Source organism: Synchiropus splendidus, chromosome 4, assembly GCF_027744825.2.
Source record: "Synchiropus splendidus isolate RoL2022-P1 chromosome 4, RoL_Sspl_1.0, whole genome shotgun sequence".
Taxonomy (NCBI): domain Eukaryota; kingdom Metazoa; phylum Chordata; class Actinopteri; order Syngnathiformes; family Callionymidae; genus Synchiropus; species Synchiropus splendidus.
Genome location: NC_071337.1, coordinates 19017157 through 19040887, shown reverse-complemented (window position 1 = coordinate 19040887; position 23731 = coordinate 19017157). Strand labels below are relative to the sequence as shown.

The window sequence follows — 23731 nt, the reverse complement described above, 5'->3', positions numbered from 1 at the left end:
TTCTTTTACTGCTCTCCATTTTTGGGGAGGTTTCTAATGCTGTGTTTTACATCCAACGTGGCTGTCTTATTTTAGCGTTATGTTCATAATACTTTTGTAGTTTGTCTTGTTGCGACTTTGTTTTTCTGTCACCTTTTCTTTGGCGCTGTAGTGATTTTCCACTCCGGATGTGTCCAACTCTTCTTTTTGAGTTTAAATATCCATATATTGTATATAATATTATATAATATATAATGGATATTGTTATATATATTTGTATTCTTTTTTCTTTTTCTATGCTGTGCTTTTTCCCCTTTGTTTAATTGTCACTGCAAGAGTGCATGCATAGTTACCCATGTTTTCACTGTGTACAGTAAAATGATGTATATGTGTCTGTTTTTAACACACCTTACAACTCATTCAACACCTCATCCGCACCAACATTCAAGGAAGTTGAAACACATAATGAGTGGAAGAGCGATCAGAGGCTGACGTTGTCTCTTCTTCTGCTTTACGTATAATTTTCATTAACTTTCTGTCCAATTTTTTGAACATGTTGTGCTCTGTGTTCTTTGTAAGGTTTTCATTTGCATCTTATTTGAACTGTAAATTGGTTTAATGTACCGAACTCTCGTATTTAATCGGGTTAATCTCATTGACGTCCTCAAGGGAGCCATGCTGCAAATCATGAAACTCAGACGCCGTTTCTCCACTATTAACAGTAGTTCACACACTCAATCTTAGTGACTCATCCGCCGTGCTGTGGGACCTTCAATGCAAATTCTGGATTGTACACGCAAATGACTGTCCCTACCCTTGGCTTCATGATTTCAGTTTTGTCTTCTTCCTTGTCTTTTTATGTTTTGTTTTCTTCTCTGGAGTTGCGGTTTATTTCGAGTTTCCTGCAGCAGAGTTTGTAACTTGAACATCTGATGTTTGGTCCTGTGAAGCGACTGTCTCAGAACTCTCTGGTTCACATGACACGAACACAGACGTGAACTCTGAAGTTGACTCTCTCAACTGCTGACGATCACAACACATCAAACACCATCCTTTTCTTCATTATGCATTCTCGCTTGTGACCCATCGTCTTCTGATCCCTCTCCCCCCCTCGCCTCCCTCTCAGATACTGCCTCCTCCTTCATCTTTTTTTTTCTTTATCTTTGCTGCTGTTCCAGTAATCACTCCCTCCTTTTGGCTTTTATCTCCACTTCCTCAATATCCTTTTTACTGCCTCTGCCTCCTTCCTTCCTCCCCCTCCCCCATCCCTTCCTCTCCCTCTTCTCCCCCGTCTCCCTCCCCCTGCCTTCCGGCCTGTTTTTATTTTTTTCTCCTTCTACGTTAAAGGCCCCCCCCCCGCCCTCGCCAGTCTTCTTCCCTTCACATTGACCTCCCATGTCCTCCATCCAGGTCTGCAGCCCATGTTCTGGAGTCGGGAGGACGTGGCCCAGTGGCTCCGGTGGGCTGAGAAAGAGTTCGCCCTACGTCCCATCACCAGCGGGTCCTTCCAGATGAACGGCAAAGCCCTGCTGCTGCTCACCAAGGAGGACTTCCGCTACCGCTCACCCCACTCTGGTACAGCTCCTTTCTCCTCACTCTACATCCTAACAAAGACTCAAAAACAATAAGTTGGTGGGAAAAAAAGCGTTTAAAAAAATCTGCCTTTTTGAGGTTGATTCGTGATGAAATGTAACAAGTCCCTTAGTTACCCCTCTGCACTGCAAAAAGAAATTGATTTTGAAACAAAAAAAATGATGTGCCAGACAAAAACATTCTTCTGCTAATCTTCTCATGAAGAGGATTTGCACTTAAGTTCATAATTTATTTGTCATTTATTGACACATGCTTGTGATCCATTGATTTGAATTTCTGCACTTTGTTATGTATGTTTATATATGTTGAAGGAGTTTGTCAGTCAGTTAAAAACCTTGTTGGCCACTGGGTCACAATAAACAAGCCAGTCTTCCAGTTGGGATGCATTTCAGGTGCAATTTCATGCCCAAAAGACATGAGAAAGAGGGAATATTGACGTTTTATTGTTCGTTTAAAATAGATGTTACAGAAAAATCAGGTGTATTTACATACGACCAAGCTTTTGGTGATGACCACAAGAAGAAGATCAAAATACAAAAGGAGACTTCGGTCTGCAGCATTGCTGGACTCTTCCTTGGAGATAAGATGATGAGCTCAGTCGTCTTTGGGATACTCAAAGTAGATCATCTGCATTGAGAGACACGAGTTGAGATGACTCAGGCATCTTTTCTGAATGTCTCCTGAACATGTGAACAAGGCTGGTGAGATTATACAGTATCTCTTGGGTGACTTGGGAACACCTCTGTTTTCCCACAGAGGAGCGACAGGGGGCTTCTGGGTTGTGACAAGTCTTTGTGTCTCCTGCTGCCTCTGCAACTTGAGATCAGATGTCACTTCTGGTTTTCTGAAGGATCCTATAAAAAAAAAATCTTAAAAAGACAAGCCACTTGGTAAAAATTTGTAATTGCAAGTAATAAATATAATGACTTTGAAGAGCTGAACCAACATCCACACACTCCAGGGTTTAAAGGACAGTATTGTTGAAGCTTTTGTGCTTCTTGTTTCAGTGGAACATGCAGTCGTTTGCTTGAGTGGTTCGGAGATCAATATATTTACATCAGAACCTTCAGGAATCAATACGCACCTTCTGTAGCGAGGCAGAGGGAACAGCTGTTACCACAAGGCTGAGGGGAGAGGAAGTAGGACGGTTGGTCAGGAAGTACAAACCAACCCCGAGCGTTGCCGGGGCAACGCCAGCCGCCACGTGAGGGAGGAGAAAACTTGCTCTCCTGATTTATTAGCGGGATCAAACTGGAGCTTCCTGGAAAGGACAGACGCTGACGGAGTCCAGGAGCCGGAGAATTATTGCAGCTGAGAAAGATAAGGAGAGTGTGAAGTCGAGTCAATGGGAAGCGGAGAACTGAGTGGATCTTTTTAGGTTTTACAGAGTCTCCAAATACTATGCTTTGTCAGTAAATTCTGCTTTTTACCGATTTGATAATAAAAGATGGCAAACATACATATTTCAGTCTTTTTTATTTACACTTCTGTAATTATTGTTATTATTATTATTATTATTATTATTATTAGTAGTAGTAGTAGTAGTAGTAGTAGTAGTATGTATTGTATTTAGCATTGTTTTAATTTTACTATTTGTTATTTTTCACTATACAAACAGACTTCCCCTTAACCCTGATTAATATGCATTAGCAGTGACTTTTGTGTTTTTTAGTGTGATTCTTTTTTGGTCATTTTTGTTTAACTGCTTTTAATTTTTTGATTCTTTTTCTTGCAATAGTTTACATTTATTTTCTATATTTATTAATTGTAATATCAGGTGCTTTTTTTCTATTGTTACTGGTATATTTGTTTATTTGCATGACAAAACACATTTTTGCAGAAGTATTTATCACATCTACACTGTAGATTAGATTAGATTACTAGAGACGAGATTATGGTACATGTACTAAAACACATTTGAAAAAACATTTTTTTCCTTCTTTAACAATTAAGGTAAGTATTGTACTTCATTATATATTTTAATATTGTTGTTTTTAAAGCTCATTTGTAGATATCAGAACTCTGAGGTCGTCATGTTTCCCATTACTGTCATTTGAAATCTATTTTATTTTATTTTATTTTGACAAGTCAAAGGGCCATTCATTGAGGTTGGTCAGGTGACATGCCAAACGGCGGCATTCAAAGCAAATACAAAAAAATAGAAAACAAGTTTACAAATTTTTATCATTGTATTTCTCAGTTATAGACTCTATACAGTCTCTATACATATATATTAAACACTCAAGTGTTGTGCTGCTTGGCGAGAAAATAAATTCTTACATGAATTGCAATGAACTGGGAACATGTCATTTATGTGTAATAAACCTATGGAAGTGTGTTTGAGGATAAATCCTGTGTCAATATGTGTTAGTTATTAAGCATTCATTACCAATGACAGTTGTGTGAGCGCAGAGCCCTGGTTCTCTTCTCTCAGATGGTGTTTGAATTCTATGCATAATAAAAGCTTCGAGGGGTTAAGGTGACTTAAAAAGCGCATCAGCCAAAGGTCAAGGGAAAAGGGTCGTTCAGGGAGCACTAATAGATTTAATATACACAAAATATTTGTGTATATTAAATCTATGTTTTTTTTCTTTTGTACACTAAAAGTGGTATAAGATGTATGGTTTTGTATTTGAAATTCTCTACACAGAAATGTCCTTCAACATTTTATCCTCATGGATTTTTATTAATTTGTCTTCCCGACACAAACTTGCTTAACTGAAAGTTTGGCAACACTTCCTGGTTGTGGCCGTGACCGTCTCATGCACCACCGCAGCAACAAGGAAACAGGAATTTTCCCCAGAATTACAGCTTCGGTGAACTGCCAGAGGTGAAAGACAGAAGTGAAAGTGGCTGTGTTTTGGCGTACGTGCCTTCATCATCACTTACTGCATCAGAGTCGTTTCCTTGCAGTAAAAGTTTAGCATTCATGGTCATGTCAGGTCATCGGATTACCATGGCAGGGATTTTCCAAACTGCTTGTTGTTGTAGCAACAAATGTCAAATCTTTCCACTTCCAATTGTCTACTTAAAATCGTTGCGTCTATTTAAAATTTTATCAATTTTAATTTCTCGTGTTTCAATAACTTGTAATTTCTGTTGTAAAGCTTTGTCATTTCCTTCAACAATTACTCTCATTTAAAGACATTTCCCGCTCCACAAAGTCAGACAGTAACTGCTCTCAGACCATTCCTTTACACTCATCATAAATTTGCATTGCTGACTATGCTCTTCAGGTTTGGTCAATGCATCTGAATAAAATAAACAAAAACAGGCAAGAAAACCTTAAACCTGTATCAAAAAAAGCATAATAGCTTGTTGAGTGACTGTGCGCGGCAAATGGATCTGGTATGGAGGACATAACTCAGTGAAAGTGTTGTATTCTTAATATGTTCATCTTTAGTGAAACAGCACAAGCATTCAATATTGCAGGAAAATGGTCATCAGCTTATCTGAGACAGGTCAGTGGGGCAGCAGGCAAAATAAAGAGGCCCAGACTTCCCTGTCTTCACATTGCCCATGCAGCTGCTGCCATGCACCACAGCTTTCCCTCCATCTACTTACAATGCTAAAACTCAGGAAGCTAACCATGGGAAAAGTTGTATGAAGTGAAAGTCATGTATTTTTGTGGTACAGTTCTGACCGCTATGATGATGGAGAGCCACCATCAGCTGGCACCTTCTATAGCGGTTGTGAATCTACTCACTTCTTGTGTCTTTGTATCCTTTAGGGGACGTCCTGTACGAGCTGCTGCAGCACATCCTGAAGCAGAGGAAGTCCTCAACCTTGTACCCGTCCACCTACTTTCCCGGGAACTCCTTCGCTCTGCTGCCTGAAGCCAGCGGCCAGCATCTGAAGCTGGAAGGTCAGTGGGACTGGATTGTTTGTGTGCGACCATCGAGCATCGCAAACTTATATTCATGCACACAAATGCGCCTCAGTCATACTGGGATTACCAGGCTTGTCCCAGCTGTGTGTGTCTGGCCGGAGTGTGTACATGCTGGAGAGTGCCACATGAAGACACTTAATGTTCAAACTGATAGAAAGTTTGGGTATTTATTCACTGACTAATATTTTGGGGCTAATAATTTGACAGTGCAACTGGACAGATGCGCCATTGGAATTATTATAAAGAACCTGTTTGCGTGACAATATCAGAACTCGACAATGTAGATCTCAGAGAAGTTATAAAAACTGGCTCTGGACACGACCCTGCATATGCAGTTACAGTTCTACACACAATGATAAAAACTGAAAGCACAAACCCGTTCATTTCTGATGTCAAGATTCACATTCTCAGCTCAGTGTGTCAAGCTCCGCCAGACTTTCACGTTCCCTCGAGCTAAGCAGCTCGGTTCTTCCAAATGATCAGAACCAGATTATCCGCACAATCTCTTAATTTCTCAGAACCTTTCACTCAGTCTCTTTAAGAGGATCACCTCTCCATGGACTTGGCTGCTCGCTGTTTGTTTTATTCCGGGAAGTGAAAGATAAAGTTTGTCGACAGGGAAACGTGACAGCTGAATTTGGCAGATGTCAAGTGTTGATGGCCGAACCAGTTCTACAAGGAAGTGCGGATTCTTATTTGAACATGCTGCAGCAGAGGACACTGAGAACTGTCCCAAGTGCTTTTCTCCTCCACCCTTCATGTCTGCTGTCGGCTTGTTTGCACTGGTGGTCACCTCACAGGTTTATTTTTCACCCTATTTCAAACTCAACAATCCATCTGTTGATCAGAAAAACACATAGTCAAAGACTTCATTTTCAATTTTATACAGTTGATGTTTTATTACTGCCGTTAACAGAGTCCAATCGACACCAGGAGTCTATTAAAGTTGATCCTAATGCTGACGCCTAGTGGTCATTGTTTGTAATACGACTGGTCGCCATAAATTAAGTGGAACCAGAAACTGAACTATACCTGATCGTATTCAAGTTGCCTAAGGATTTAGGCATTCAATTAAAATATATGTTCATTCATTTTAAATATTCACGTTTTAGTCACGTTTTATTAAGTGTTGCATATTTGGAATTTATTATTGAAATTTTCTGTATTTTTTCTTCGCCTAAAATTTGAACAGTTTCGCTTTTGATGTATTGCTTGTGTTTTTCTTCAATGATTTATGACTAAATATTTTCCAACTATAATCTCTTTCCGTTCCAAAAAGTCCAAAATAAATTCAGACAAATAAACCAAATTATTGTAACGATTTTCAACTATGTATTTTTGTCTTTTTATCTGGTTGAGTACTATCATTTATTTATCAATTATTTAGTTGATGTGAAGCTTTAATTTGCAGATGTCAACTCTGGTGTTTTACTGACACCTAGTGCTAAAGTATAGCTTTAACTACAGCTCCAAATAAATGAAACATCTGTAAATTAATTGTAATAATAATGTTTTCAGAAGTTGCAGGCATTTTTCATTTTGTTCTCAAAAGAGTGTGAGGTTTGTTATTATGTTTTACTTTATTTATTCCAATTTTCTTTTGTTAAAATGTACGTTTACTGTTTGTTTTTTAATTCAGTCCGAATGTAGCATTTTTTGCAGCTTATTAAAACCAAATGTTTTCTTTCTATTTTTAATTTTATCATTTTTTAAAAATTTATTTGACTTGATGTGTCTTTATTGTGTATCTCTCTCAGAAACGGTACGACGGGGTCCATGTGGTACAGAGCCCCTCCCTCAGCACCCCCCAACCATTGAGCTCCGGCACCGCTCCCGCTCTCCCCACCACACCACCCCCCGACAGTCCCCGCCAGAGGCAAACCATTCGCGGCCCGCCAGCGACGACCACCTCCAGACCTTTTCCCAGCTCCCCGACAGCAACCACCACCTCCATGAGGACATGTACCCCCTGTCCGTTTCCCCGAATGCCCCCAATGGCCGCTGCGTGACTCCCCAGGACGTACCGTGCCCGCGCAGCCCCGGGGTCCAGGAGACGGGACCTCCTCGCGTCATCCAACTCATACCCAGCAACATCATGAACCCGCTGTTCCTCAGCCCTAGCAGGAGTGGCGGTGGTGTGAACATGGAGTTCAGGAACAGCCGCGGCGGGACGACGCTGGAGAATGGGCGTGAAGGGAAAGTTCATGTGCACCAGCATCAGATCCAGCTGACTCAGCAGCATCTTCTGCAGCAGCAGCAAGAGGATGCACTCTACAGGAACCACGGCGTCATGCCCGTGTCACCCGAGGAGCAGCAGATGCCCATCGGACGGATAGCAGGTACGGGTGAACTTGTGACTCCAGACCGGGGGAGGATAGGTGTTGCCTTCAGGAAACTATTAACGTTTCAGCATTTCTTATATTGATGTTATCAATCTTTTTTAATTACATTCATGTGTTAATTTTCATTTCATTTTTTCCATAATAGTATCATATTATTTTATATATATATATATATATATATTGTTATTTTATATATTACATGGAACTTGTTTTTATTTAAATAATTTCATTTCTTCTGTTTTAACACTGACTAATTTCTCTCTCATTGTTGATATTTTATTTGAATTATTGTTCACCCTTATTTTATGTCCATATTATTGAAAATAATGTAGTATTTAATCTGAAATACATCGGTCTAATTTTTATAGTGACTAATTACATGATTGTAACGCATGCTTTATTGCAATAACAAAATATTGAACTGTTTTGAAACTATTATTTTAGTTTCACTCTCCTCTTTGATTTAGCCATTTCCTCATAATCATCATTCACGTAATGTTGACCCTCTGGCGCCACCTTGTGTCCGCTCAGACTGTAGGCTGCTGTGGGACTACGTCTATCAGCTCCTGTCGGACAGCCGGTACGAGAACTATATCCGCTGGGAGGATCCCGAGAGCAAAGTCTTCCGCATCATGGACCCCAACGGCCTGGCCAGGCTGTGGGGCAACCACAAAGTAAGTGTTGAACCCCCGTCATTTTGTGTACAACTGTCACTAAGAATCAGAGGTGTGGGACTTGCGGTGACCCGTTTCTCCATGAGTTGAGTCCACATCTGTCATGCAGATCCAGTCACAGGTCATAGCAGTATTGAGGCCACAATGAATGGCTCACTCACTTCCTCAGATTTGTGTGAGGAAATTCAAGTCAGGCTCAGTGTGAGACACGGTTATGCGTCTTCACTTTTTCATGACCATTCTGCTATTTTTTCACAGACAATATATAATACATTATATAACGTAGTTGAAGCCCAAAGGTCCAGCCGTTGACCTCCATGAGACTTGTTACTGTTGCCATGAAAAATGATGTCTTTGTTGTGCTTTTCCTTAAAGAACAGAACCAACATGACGTACGAGAAGATGTCGCGAGCACTGAGACACTACTACAAGCTGAACATCATCAGGAAAGAGCCGGGACAGAGACTTTTATTCAGGTATTTGTGGGTTTCTCGAATGAAATGTACTGACTGCCAGTCTCACGCCTTCGTCCGTGCTGCGCCTGCAGGTTCATGAAAACCCCAGACGAGATCATGAACGGGCAGACGGATCGGCTGGAGCACCTGGAGTCGGACACGGACGAACAAATCTATATCAAAGAGGAGTGCTGAGGACTTTTGGGAGACCCTTGAACTACAACAGCCGCTGATGCCTTAGAGAAGCAGCTCTGAACAATGACGGACGAGCCTGGGATGGACTCCTCGAATCAACCCCAGAATCCTTCAGAGAGTTTTTTGGTAGTTTTGATTGTCTGCCGAAGCCAATCGCCTTCCGCTTGTGACACTTTTAATGTTGTGCTTTATGTATGACGGCCTTTTTCTGTTCGTTCAAAGATACTGGGGGGTTGTGTGTGCGTGTTTGCGTGCGTGGATGTGTGGCTGGAACACTTTTGATCACAAGTAAACATTTTTGGATCATACTTTGGACGTTTTTACTGAGCTTCGTGGTGCCGTGCGTGTCATTCCACCTGTGTACACATGGTGGCGGTACAAGACAACTATTGTGATTCCCGGTATCCTGAGCCGCAGCAGTTCAGGAAACGTTTCGTCAACTTTTAACTGAGCCACTGTGTCTTGAGAGACATTCCACCTTCCGTCCTTCATGTTTGTCCGTAAAAGAGCTTTGGATTAAGATGAAATCGCACTGCTCCCAGACAATGAGCTCCAGTAGCTGTGGTTCTTGAATGATGGGGAGACATTTGTTCTCCAGTTGAATCACTTGAAACCTACTCTCTTCTCATGGAGTTTGGTGTCAACATTTTAGACTGAGACACATCAGAGCATTTTCCAATACCCAATAACACAAACGAACAATGGATAGAAGAGATTGACAGAATTACATCTCTGTTCTGGATCAAGTTTCTGGAGTACAGAGCAGGGGTCACCAACATGGTGGCCACGGGCACCAGGTAGCCTGCAGAGACCAAGGGGTGTTAAATAAATCAGAATAATTATCATTTTCTTGTAATAACCATCTTATTATGATTCCTTTTTTGTTACATCATTGGTAATTATTGTGAAAAATCAGCAGTGAGAGTAGTATTTGGGAGGAATATCATTTATCATCCATTATTTTATCGCGATTTCAGAAGTGTATACTGAACCGATGGTTGCCCTTTGGGTCACACAGTGCCCTTGGAGTATGTCTCGGTTGCTAAATTTTCTGGAAAATCCTGCTCTGCACAGCTCCGATGTAATGGTATTTATTATTATTATTATTATTATTATTGGTATTATTATTTCTGCAACAAGTATAAAAACAGACATTTTTCTCGTGAATAACGTGAATTTTACCCCTTGCAACTTTTTCTCTACTTTTTTGAGCCTTTTTTTTCAATGCAGTTGCTGTGTAGTCACTGAGTCACCGTTGTTGGTCTCTTCGGTACGTTACTCGGTTTTATCTTGCTCCAAATTTGACCCAGTGCCTCTTTCACAAATACAATCTACTGTCCCTGCAAACGTGCACACCCACATACTCACAGTGTTGTAGTCGAGACCATGTAACCCAAGACAGAGTTTAGACCAAGACCAGCACATACACAGACTGTCGTTTTTCTCGAAATAAATCAAGACTGCAAACGCTATCACTGGAACAAACTTGTAGTTGGTTGTATATTCAGTTTGGACTCAGTCTTGGTCTTATCCCCCTCATTGAGCTTGGTCTCCATTTGGTTTTGGGCCCTCAAAGTCTTGGTCTTGGTGTTTGTATACTCTGAATTGGTCTCGGCTTTTGTGGTCTCAACTACACGACTACATACTAGTCATGTCAAGCAACGCACATCACATTGCACTGCTGTGGGAGACAATGATTCTGCGAGTGGAAACTGAGTCCCGAATTGGGTGTCACACGATTGCATAAGTTGGATCTACTTTCTGACAATATCTTGAGTCACAAAGATGTGAGAGTCTACATGCGAGTCTGCCCTACTTCACTAAGATGCCGCTGTCCTTTTTTAACTGGACATTTATACAGAATATGAAATAGAGTTCTAAAAATCAACTCTATAAACATCTAAAATACACAAACCTGTCAATGAGGTAAGTTCACACACTCAATTTCAGTACACCAACAAAGCTGGATAAACATATTACGGCCAGTGACTCCGGTCCTGCCATGACATGACTTGAGATGTCACACAATTTATTATGAACCCTGCACCCAGGCTGTGGCCCGGTCTCACCGAGATGACCTCTGGTGGCCTGAGGTCAACTGGAAACATCTTACTTAAGGCAGCACGAGACACACCTTCTTCTAAACGTGAAATTGTGACCCCAAATCTGTTGCACACAGATAGATACCCAGAGAAAATGATGTCAGTTTAAGTGTGAATTTTTATCTAATGTTGCTCCAATCTCTCAGGGTCATCAAACATCTAAAAATGTAGCAAATTCAATAACTGGAGGGGGATGAGTAAGTCAATATTGATGCAATCGGAGGATATAATATAGGACATGAAAGGCAGTGAAACATTTCACAAGTCCTGTTTTATTTGTTTAACTCAACATTAAGCAGCAAAAGAGGCCATGTTGTGTTATTTATGAGGCAAACTCATGAATTAACTCTTCTTTTAACGCGTTCACATGTCGATGGTAAAGTAATCCCATTACTCTGACGAGGCGCTACGGCGCGTTACGTCGCTGGAAAAGTTCGTGCGCGCGCCTCGAAGCTGTCTGCGCGAGCGAAACAGCGAGCGCACGCAGCCGCCCGCTTCATGTGGATCAGTTGAGAACCCCACTCGCGCGTGCTGGAGGACTCTGTGTGTGTGTGACGGAGAGAGAGAGTGTGTGTGTGTGTGTTTGGACCAGCAGAGAGGAGCAGCTCGTCAGTCGTGCAGCGGGCGATGCCATCGACGAGACGTCCGCTCGGGCTCTCTTCCTCTCACGCACCCCAACACTGAGTGACGAGGTTTTCCACGCGCTCACACATGACGCCGGGCAGAAGTCTCCGCTCTGGATTGTAACTGGAGCCTCACGGATGGTTTAGAACGGGCGTGAAGGTGCGGGACGGGAGTGGGACGTTAACAGGTAAGAAAAACCTCCGCGACTTTTCACGTGTGTTTGTGGCAGCCTACCAACCGCCAACAGCAGCTGGCTATGTTTTTGGACGGGACTTTTTTATTCGTCTTTTTCGGGAACATCACCAAACAACTGCACCTGGGAAAAATAAAAACCCAACATCTGGGATAGCGAAGTTATTCTCTTACAGTCTGAAGTCTTCAAAGACGGTTAACATTCACTTACACTGCTCCACTCGTTCCCTGAGTGGAGCCACTGAGGGCATGGCTTGCGTCCCAGCTATACAGGGTGAGAGGCGGGGAGCCTCAGGACTGGCTGCCAGCTCCGGCTGGATTCAAACCCAGCGCTCATTTTGCTATTTGAACACGCAAATTAGCCCAAGTGCGGTGTGAAAACACAATCAGAATGCAAAGTAAATTTAGATGTAGAACTTAAAATGAGGCTCATAATTTATTCAATAGGTTTAAATCATAGAGAAGACATTTTCAGACTAATACTGTCCAGAATGGAAGGATATATTTAACAATATGAAGAACGTTCTTATTTCACTTATTTATTCTTATTCTTATTTTTTTATGGGGGAAAAAATTCACATCACAATAAATGATTAAAATGCATTTGAGGGATTAGGAAAATGTCGTTTTTTATTTTTATTTTTTTGAAAATTGAGTAGTTGTCAGGACGTAGGGTTTTATTTTTGAAATATTCCTTGAAAATCTTATGTTATGTACATTTATTTCTTGAAAAAATATATTTGTTGGCAATTGTCAGAATTGCTGGATTGAAAAAAACAGTGGGGAGGACATGTAGTAACAAATAATGTATGATACATCCAAATATGTATGCCGATATATAAATATAATTGACAACAGTGCAATATGAAGAAATATACTAACGAAAAAGAGACCGAGAGACTCAGAACAAATGTGAAATTTCTTTAGAAATAATTCTAAACCAACAACAAATGTAGAAAAAAGTACTGTTTGTCATATCAGACTCTGAATCTCATTTAGTCATTTAGACTTAGTGTGGCAAAAACTAATTGTTTGTTTTTTAATGTGAGGGGGTGGTTATGTCCAGTCGAGAGCTCACGAGAAGTAGAAATAAATTCTCCAGAATGTCTTGTAGCGAGGTTTTGATAACACTGTCCCAATGTCTGCGGTGTTGTGTGGGATCATTTCTCTGCTAAAGAAAGTCTGTTAGCTATTAGCCGCGTTGGCTAAATGCCTGAAACAAACAATGTTAGATGCTACATGTTGTCTCTGAAATATGGAACATGATCCTTCGTAGTCAAGGAGTCACTGTAGTTGATTGTTCCGAAAACCTTCTGAAAGCACAAACTCTGTCTGAGCATAAAAAAAAAAATAAGAGAAAAATCGGAATCCACCAGTTGATCAAATAGGAGGACATCAACTGCTGTCATTTCGCCACGTTTCCTGCCCACCTGAATTTCCCCTCACTTTGTTTGACATTCATTCTCTGGTCGCTGAGTAAATCAGAGTGGAAGTAGGCTTTGATACTCCTTTACTCGCACATTTTCATTTCCCCTCAATGCGTATTGATCTGATTTTTTATTAGCATTTCATCAGAGAAGTCTGCAGGACTTTGAGAAGTTCATCATGAAAGTTTTGTGATGAAACAATCTGGGGTTGTGCAGCAGTATTTTACTTCGAGATTGATTATATTGAAGACTCTTTTTGTCGGTTAATCTAGAGCCAAATTTGTCTGTCTCTTCTTTCTTCTTTTTCTTTCGGCTTCTCCCTTCAGCAGATCATCTTCCTCCATCTCACCCTGTCCTCGGCTTCCTCTTCTCTCAAACCTACAGACCTCATGTCCTCATTCACCACCTCCATCAATCTCCTCTTTGGCCTTCCTCTCCACCTTCTGCCTGGCAGTTCCAACCTCAACATCTTCCTACCAATATACTGGCTCTCTCTCCTCTGTACATGTCCAAACCATCTCCATCTAGCCTCTCTGACTTTGTCTCCTAAACACCAGACATGTGCTGTCCCTCTGATCTACTGCTTCCTGATCCATCCTGCTCTCTCCCAGAGAGAACCTCAGCATCTTCATCTCTGCTACCTCCAGCTCTGCCTCCTGTCTTTTCCTCAGTGCCACTGTTTCCAAACCATACAACATTGCTGGCCTGACCACCCTGTTGTACACTTTCCTTTTCATCCTTGCCGACACCCTTTTGTCACATATCACACCTGACACTTTTCTCCTGTATGTTGTAGTATGTTGTCGTGCTGGCGCCCACATGGATGGACTCTGTCTTGTTTGGAGAATTTCTAGTGTCTCGGGGGTCTTGTTCACAACTGAGGGAAAGCTGGAGCATCTGCAGACGCACCCGAACCCTTTAGTCATGAGGAATTGCTGATCAACTTTCCTACTTTCATATTGTGGTCACACGCGTTGGGTGGTGACTGTAGCAACAAGCTCTCGAGGGAGATCCAGTGCTCTTCCACACTGAGAAGCGATTTGAGGTGGCATGGGCAGTTTGTCCAGATGCCTCCCTGGCAAGTTGTTCCCGACATATCCACTTGGGAAGAGGCCCAGGAGAATGTCATGGGACCACTTCGGAATTGCTCCAAAGCAGCTGGTGGAGGTGTCAGGAGAGGAAAGACTGGTCCTCAGTGGTATGGCTGCCTTTCATCCCCTGCTTTTATCACCCCTATTTTATATTAAAAATATAATACAAAGCCATATTATTTTATATTTGTTTGCATTGTTCCAGCTGTTGTGGACCCCGGTTTTTGTCTCATTATTTAACTAATTTTTATCTTTAAGCTCTAAATTTGAAGCGTTACGCACATAACTATACAGATCAGGATGAGTTGTGTATGATCGCCGCCATCCCAGCGTCCTCCTCTGCCCCGAACAGCTTCCTCCAAACTCCTTATCAGGAATTCCCTGATCCTGTTATATGCAGAGCAGCAAGAAGATGAGCGGCGAGGGAAGCCGAGACAGTCCACTGGTCCGAGTCCAGGTTTTCTGTTCCGCCTGGACCCGTTATCGGCGCCTTAGACTTGCTCCATGTGTGGCCCGCAGGCTTAGAGACCGGCACCAGTCACGCAGGATAACTCGGCCCCACCCCACCCCACTCTGCTCCCCTCATTGGTGAAAATCCGTCAGCACTTTCATGATGTGAGCAGAACCCATGTGGGACTCAGATCCTGTTAAGTAGCTCTGGACTTGCAAAGAACCGCAGTAACAAGTTCTGGACTCATCACAGTTTGTCCAAGTTTGATGGGGCTGTATTCCAAAAACACGCCGTTTTTGTTTTTCCTCGCATCAGTTTTCCTTGAGATGCTTTTGGCAACCAATCTCCAAAATGTGGAGCGATCCTGACGTCTGCTGAAAATTAAACCACAGGGGAAGATACGATTTTGTTTAATTGATTTGTATCAATCTGTTATCTGTGCATCCGTCCAGCTACTAGTTTGACCCATCATAGTTTTTGTCACCACTCAACAAATATAACGTGTTCCCCTAGGCTTGGCACCAAAGGACTTTAGTTACCCAGGTCTGGGCAAGGAGACTAGTGTCATGCCCACAACTAAACAGAGGCTTGCTGGTACCTGGAACCAGAAGTAAGGTGAGCCATTTGAACTTGTCACTGTTCCTGTACCTTTTTTGTCCATCTGAATTAGGGTTGGGCGATATGGACAAAAGAAGTTATCACGATAAATGTAGTAATTTCGGCGATAATGATAACGATAAATCACGATAAATCCATTTTCATTCTATTCCAGGCGTTGTCACACTACAGTCTCTATTGAAACTGTGTCATGATGAATGATGAATTATTACTGCAGTTTGTCCCCAGCATCAATATTTGTTTATGGCTAAATATAATAGTTAACCAAGTGTAGAGGTGAGAAATTCAATGTTTCATGTCTCTCGTAGAACCCTGTCGTTTTATTTAGGGGTGAAATTGAGCCGTCTGTCTGCTGTATCTCAATAAATGATCATTTAGTCATATTTTATTCTCAAAATCATGATACAAACTGTCACAAAATGTTTTGTGAGATGAAAAACATTTTCATAAACTCCTAAAATGGTTGTTTTTCTTTGCCTTATTTAATATTTTGAACGTTTTAGTATTTGTTCATGGTCCCTAACTGATGCTGGGTCGTGGTATTAGCGTTGCGGAAAAGGAGGCTGCCGCCAATACCGGAGTGGAGCTCCGTCCAATATCCAACTTTTTTCGCCACGGTGTTTCGCTGAGGCGCCAGCGCAGCGGGAGATCTGCATGTGTTGATATAAATCAAGGCACACGACCGATCAGAGAATATATGAGGACCACTCCATCTAATAAAATAAACATAGATCCAGAGACTCAGAGTCGACCAATGTCATTATCAAATGTATTAAAAATGAGTTTAAAACTACGATCGTGAACCAAAGTCCACCACACTCTCCACAACCGTCACACGCTGGTGTCGGCTGTAAAACGTCACGGAGCTGGAGAGCACGGTGTGTCTTGACATTCTTGTCATGCTCACGTGTGCAGTTCCAATGCAGCCAGTGTGTCAGGTGTTTATCAAATTTATGGTGAGATGCAGAATTGTCATCATGGAGATTGTGTATGTCGTGTACGATAAATTATCGCCCATCCCTGGTCGGAATGTATCAATAAGCATGAGCTTGGCACTTGCCAGTCCTGGTCCTTGATTCTCCTTAGAGCAGGTCCTCATGGTGTTCATAGAGTTAAATGACTCTTTATGATGTGTCCTGACTGTACAAAACTAAATTAAATGTCAGGGTGTTTTTTATGTATTGTCATCGTGCAATTCAATTAATGAGCAAGAAAAAAGTGTTTCTTTTGTGTGGAGATTGTATATCAGAAAACAAAAATAATAGTCACTTGTGTTCGATATGAATTCTTATGAGAATGTCATATTCTGGTTGATCGACCTGAAATCTTGACAACTGAAAAGATAATTCTCAATATTTATGTCCGTGTTGGTATGGTATCACGTATGCACTGTCACGGAGTTCGGCTCACTCAGCAGCCCAGAGCTATTTAACCCTGAGAATAGAACCCACGAACCTGACACCGCCGTCCTGCGGCTTTTCCATCTGACCACTTTCCCCACTTATCTGGCAAATAAGCCGTTTTAATTGCTTACACACAGAGTGCTATCAGGCCGTGTAGCGAGCGCAGAGATAGGGGTTACACCGAGTCGGGCATTAGTAACAGGATGAGGCAACCGCAGAAAAACCGAGCTGCGGGCTCCCAAGAGGAGACAGGAAATAGCCTCGGACTTCCTATTAATTTCAAACTCCGAGCCATTTTACTGCCCACTGTAGCGGCTCGAGGGACAGACTGTTTTGCCTGAATTGGAACATTAAAGTCCACAGAGGCTACAAATTCAACGCAAAGAATATATAAATATTTTGTATCTTGACACGCTGTTGCACATGATTTGAAGTATATCTCTGGCTTTACTGACGGAAGACAGCGGCGTTACCAGGACAACCAGGTGCTGTACGCTTATACTACCAGTACGGTGTTCTGGGTGAGTCACAAATCTGCTGTGACTCTGATTCGTGGCTGGACAAATAACATCCTCTGTTTGACATCAAGTTTTATGCATGTGGTTCCATTAGATACGAACATATTGATGAGTTCCTGTGACTTGAGTCTATTCCCAATCCGTGTGAGCCAAAGACTGGAATTGCTTCGCAGAAAGTCGGTCCCGATCATGGAATTAAATGGTTTGTTTTGGTACCTCAGGTTAACTCACCTTGCAGGTCCGAGTTAACTTGAGGGCTGGAGTTGCAAAACAGGAGGTGCGCATGTGAGTGAATAAATGTGACTCCCAAGTCCCAAGTCAGTCAAATGTTTGGGTGGGTTTCGATCCCTCTCATGTAGTACATAAAACTGGATTATAAACTGCTGTATAAATGCATATATTGTGTTAATGTACAGTAGCATGTGGCTAAAAAGTGCAAGTGAACAAGTCCTCATACTGTGAAACTCCAGAAGAACCAACTTTTTTCTTTCATGCTTAGCTTGCTAATGTACGTCTAATGAAGTGACTGAAAAGATCAGAGTCACTCATGATGTCAGGACTTTACATGGCTGCCTCATAAGCAGATTCTCATCAAGCACAACAACAGTCGCGCGAGGTCGGACACCTAAAATGTGCTGTGACTTGATTACCTCATTAATGTTGCATCTGAACATGACAAACCATGAAGCTGTGACAGTGCTGAAGAAGTTGATGCCGGATGGCTCTCTTTCTTGACCCCGGTGCCCCACATGAAGAGCGAGTCATCACAGCGGTGAGTAAATGTCAGCTACGCCGGGACTCTAATGAGTGCGGAGACTAAGCAGAGCGCTGACACCATCGTAGACCAGAGCCTCATTTGCATTCCACCAGTCGACAGTTGGAGCCAAACACGGAGCGGGAAGAGAGAGATCTGAAAACATGTTTAATTTAACTTAAGCCGAGTTTTCCTTCTCTTTGGTGGAGGTGAACTTCAGCAGATGTGGCCCTGCTGTTGCAGTCAGAGATTTGTGCGGTGAATATCAATTGATCGCAAAATTGAATCATGCATGATCACACTTTTGAAGTCATCCTCTTGGAACCTTCCTTTATAGGAGGTTGAACTGAATGTATTGAAGGATTGGTGTCATTCTGCTGAAATGATGACAGGATTCCCAGTAAGGAATCAAACATTTGACCTTGAGCGACATGTCAGCAATGTGGCTATTGGTCCTTCATTTGACCTATTCCCACTTCAGTCATTTTGGTCGGTTAACAAAGCTATAAGCAGCTGTCATGGTGGCTCAGGTGAACAGACCCTAGTGCTAAAATTGCAGCTGGCTCACAGAAAGCTGAAAAACAACGAAGTTCAGTTTAACACAATTTAATATACAACAAACAAGAAAATAACTGGGCACAGACAGGAAACGAGGAACTAAAGACGTCGCCACCAAAACGTGGAGTGAGGGAAACACTTAAGGATGGGGGAAAAACCTGAAACAGAAAAGAGCCGAATTACTATCAAGCCTAATAACGGGGACAACCAAAAACGCACTTGGATAAACTCACGAGGCCCAAACAACAAAAAAAGGCCAACAAGAGAAAACAGGAAGTGAGTACAAAAACTCTCACACAAGCACAAACGCTGATAGAAAAGGGTGAAGGAGCTAGGAAGAAACCCAGGAAGCGCAGACAAGGCATGCATAATTGTAAGTTAACAAGATTGTGATAGAACTGAGTGTCGAGGGGAACTTTACCGTGGGACGTGGAGCAACCATCTGGCACTGCAGACTGGAACCAAGGTGTAGAAATCAGCGGTGCTTGATCAGCGGATCAGTCCAAGCTGCGCTGCTGTGAAGTTGGAGGCAACAAAGGACATGGAAACAACAGACAGGAAAACAGGAAATAACAAAATAAAAGCACACAAAAACTGAAACACGACAGTAGCACCTTCTATGTTTGGAAGTTGGGGATACCTTGAATCAAGTCTACTTCCTCATGTGCACCTTGTCTCCCATTGACTCTATGGCAAGTCTGGGATTCCACTAGTCTGACTCAGTTCTTGACACAAGGTTTTTCTAAGGTTACATCAACCGATGGCTCTGTTGTCTCAGATGGCTTTACAGGAGCAGTCTTAAAGTTGTCAGCCAACGCTATGTAACCTGATGGCCAAAACGTGAGTCCACACTCCCCAGTACACGACAAACATATCTTCACTAACTTAATTTAATTTACTGCTATAATTGATTTACAGACGTGGCCTTCTTTGGGCAGTTGGCGTCATAGTTGTTGCTGTGGTCTGCCTGAGAAAGTCATTCACGTATAATTTTCCCTATCAAAATGGAAAAAAATGTGAGTACACACGGTCTGAAGGCTCTGGAAGCTTTTGATTTGATGATATCAGATCCAGGTGTTGTGGCTTCCCCGGGGAAATTCAGCGATCTGTCAAGGCTGATTCATGTTCGGTTTCAAATTAGTTCTGTGATTTGGATTCATTAAATTGGAGGGTTTTAGTGAGAGTGGAAGTAGACGCAAATCTTCTCATGAATTGTTGGAGCAGAGGCCCTATTATTGAAAAAAACTCATCACGTTTTCCCGTCAGAACATTTCCGTGCCGGTTTCAAATAAATGCTGTGTTAAACGAAGCCGTCCACAAAGATTCACTGGAAAAGAAACAAGGCAAACCAATGTGGTACATATGCCAGGACTGTGGTGGCGCTGTAATGCTCTAGCAACAAATAAGAAGACAGCGTGGATCATGCTTGTTTAGTTACGGTTTGAAAAGAAATGCGTTGACTGGATACATTACACTTGTGTTTGTGACTGGCTTCTCTCTGTGTGCTGCTCACATGTCTGCTACACACAATGACCGCCTGCTGTTCATTACAATGACAGAGCAGTTGAAGACTTTGTGTTGATATCAACAATAACCTGCAGCATGTATACTGATCACACTCTGACCCAGAACTTGTCTGGATACGACTGAGTGTGTAAACAGGGTCTTAATCATACTAAAATGTGTTTGTAGGCCCATGTGGTGTTGTCCACCTTCTTGGTCATAACCTACTATAACAACCGCTGGTTATGATTCGTCCGCTCCTCCATCCCTGCTGCTCACTCTGCCGCAGCATGTCTGCAGCTTCTTTCAGTCTGTTGTAGTTTTAGGGGCTCGTGAAAGTGAGACCGTTGGTTGCTCAGCAGTAGGCTGTTAGCACAACTACCGCTTCGCAACACCCGCCGGTCCAAACGTGACCAAATCTATCGCAGTTTCTTTTTCAGGTGCAGCGTTCGTTAGCCACCTGAATCTGAAGCTTTTGAAAATATACGGAGTGGAAACTTTCATAAATGCAATGCTCTTTATCATAGAGTCCAACAAGCGTCCAGTGTGTAAATATTTCATGGACATAGTAAAATCTCAAGGGATTCTGCAAAGTGCAACCTCTCATGTCGAATGAAATGTTTTTCATTCGTCCTTTGGACAGAATAGTTGCTGCATTAAGCAAGGTTTTTGTTTGCGTGTATAAAAACCTGCCTCAATTCCAATGATTTTATGCTTAATTTATTCACATGTACACAAAAGGTCCAATCATTTTGATTAGAAATTCATTGTCAATCCACGTTATTGATATCCGTGATCAGTATCGGTATCTCGCAAGTCGCTACACTTGCTGCATGGAAGCACACTGTGATGGATGGGATGTCTGACGACGATGATTATAGAAGGAAATGCATATAAATTCCAAACTTTAAACAATAAAACTCATAGCTTAGATTGTTTTTTTGTTTTGTTTTGTTTTGGGGTTTTTTTATGCACGAAGCCCACTCCCACTGCTCCCCTGCGCTCCGCAGTGGGCTGCGCTGGGGAGCAAGCTTCGCTACGGAGCATTACAGTTCGCTGCATGACACATTCCACTTGCCGAATGTGAGGAAAATATCTAAACAGGAATCAGAATTCACCTTGTTCTATTTATTTATTCAAGCAACAAGCCTTCATATATATTTGGTTTGAATGAATAAATGTTTGTTATGTTTGCATCTAAAGTATTGTCTCTGTTTACGTTTCTTATTTGACTCTTTGTATTTATAAAAAGTTATTTTTGTGCAAATAGATGTTCACAGCTTGTTTATTACAAAGCAAGTTGTAAAGTCTGCTGCGAGCGTTGTTTCATAATGCTAGCTAAAAGCCTGCATGGGCATATGATGTGTCAGGGTTGAGAAACACAGCAACATGTTTGACTGTAGTCTTGTAAATAGTAGATGAAAAAAGAATTCTTATTTTCAACACAGAACTATTGTATTTGAATGTAAAATTGTTAAAGAATAGTTGCATCTCTCCTTCTCGATGTTCCTGGAGCCTCAACCATTTCTCCTCTCACTGTGGACTGTGGGAAGCTGCCGCGGACACGCAACTCATGAACCCGTCATATAGGCGACGATGTCAAAAAGTCAGTGCAGCCCTACACAATATTTAAATAAAAATAATTCATTGCAATGCAAACTGAAGTCTAGCAATTCCTAAAATAGCTCAGAACAGATGCACTAAAACAGAACCCCACGTGAGTTGCAGTTAAATCTTTGTTTCATTCCTGAAGGGCGTTTATCCAGAGATCAGAAAGACCATGCAGATGAGTCACTTAACCTCCCGAACGACTTCCTCAGCTCCAGCTTGTTTTGTGAAAATTACTGTTTCAGTCCCCACGAAGGGCAAATCAACCCATCAAATAGTCAACTTTAATGAGTTTAAGACGTAGGAACCAATTACGCCGTCGAGCTCAAGGTTCTGACAGCTTATTATAACACCTCCCGATGAGAATTTAACCTTCGTGAAACAGTGTGCCCGACTGACGAGTGTCGACTGGCCGACGGAACTGTGTGTGATCGTCTCACATTCAGGTAATTTGCTAACCACTGAAATGAACCTGTGGGTGATGAGCTGCGCAGTGTTATGTAAATCTCCCCCAAAAAAGATGAGAACACATATTAAGGGATCGGAGCTCTTAACTCCCCAGTCGACTGTGACCGGAGAAGGTATCACTGATGTGTTCTCCTGCTGTTTTGGGAGAGAGTTTGGTTATCTGCCATCATTCATAAAGGGAAGCTCTTCATTCCTGTGTTGCACTGCGAAATTTAACTCCAAACTAGTTTTCATGCCTGGAATGCATTATCTGATTTGCCCCCATAAAATGAAGGCTCTTGTTAATATAATTGTTATATTGCAATATATTGCTGAACCTTAAGTTTCACAATATATTGCAATGTATTATATCACCACTCCTGTAGCGGGATATGTATTGTATCTCAAGATACCTGCCAATACACTGCCCAAATTACAAAGGCTGAAGTCTTCATTCTGGACCCGGACCAACAGTCTGCGAAGAGCCCGCCCAGTATGTCACTGAGTTAAAGAGAAGAATTGATAAAGTGCAAATCTTTACACTAAAATTCATTAAAACTTCACACACAGTTGTGCGTCCCATTCCTTCCTTCACTGGCACAGATGGGATTGATGGATCTTTGAAGAGAGCTGGATGTTGAGGAGCTGTTTGAAATAGTAGAGGTTGTTTTGCCTTCAAATTTGTTCTGTATTCATCAGTTATAAAATACAAAAGTTATTGCTTTTTCAGGCATAGCAATAAGCTCTTTCGCTGCTATCTAAACTATGTGCAAAACAGAGTAATGTGCATTAGTAGATAAGAAAAGTAAACAACTAATATATTAGTTTACTTCAGTTGCCGTCATATTGTGTAACGTTTTAATGTAGAGCAAACAAAGATAAAGAAATTTGAAAATAGCCAGAGTGGACATAGTTTGGATCTGTTAGAAGATGCCAGCTCCTTTCTGTCACGAGACACTTTCTTCCTCTTCTACCATCACGGGCAACAGGGATGTTTTGGGACACTTACATTTAAAATGAATGTTTAGAATTCCATCCTGGAATTGTCATCATCCAGAGTAAACAAATGCATTAAATTGGTTCCTTTGGTCATCACTAGAGAAAAACGTCTTTGTTCTTGGTTCATTTGTTTGATAAATAAATACATTTCCTACTTTACCCATCACAAGCATTCAGTCTATAGTCAATCATAAAGTGTACTCCCACGTTTATCGATTGATTTTTCTTGACGTAACACTAAGGTTTTTTGGTGAAGTGACGTCAAAGTATTGTAACAATTTTTCAAGAAAGAGCGCAAGTGATCTGCAA

The 23731-nt window shown here is 41.8% G+C and overlaps 2 protein-coding genes across 5 annotated transcripts in view; both read left to right on the top strand.

The window, feature by feature from the left end:
* Window positions 1-9609, top strand: part of LOC128757933 (transcription factor ETV6-like) — a 40716-nt gene extending 31107 nt beyond the window's left edge. For all 4 annotated transcript variants that reach the window (XM_053863578.1, XM_053863577.1, XM_053863580.1 and 1 more), the window contains 6 exons: window positions 1390-1554; window positions 5303-5437; window positions 7219-7800; window positions 8335-8477; window positions 8853-8953; window positions 9025-9609. In XM_053863578.1, coding sequence (XP_053719553.1) covers window positions 1390-1554; window positions 5303-5437; window positions 7219-7800; window positions 8335-8477; window positions 8853-8953; window positions 9025-9127 — 1229 coding nt within the window. In that variant the 3' untranslated portion in view covers window positions 9128-9609. The remainder of the gene's footprint in view (window positions 1-1389; window positions 1555-5302; window positions 5438-7218; window positions 7801-8334; window positions 8478-8852; window positions 8954-9024) is intronic.
* A 2139-nt stretch (window positions 9610-11748) lies between these two features.
* The window catches only part of LOC128758168 (chemokine-like protein TAFA-2), a 65920-nt gene continuing 53937 nt past the window's right edge, over window positions 11749-23731 (top strand). Inside the window, exon 1 of the mRNA XM_053864061.1 lies at window positions 11749-12040. The gene's annotated coding sequence lies outside the window, so the exon portion shown is untranslated. The remainder of the gene's footprint in view (window positions 12041-23731) is intronic.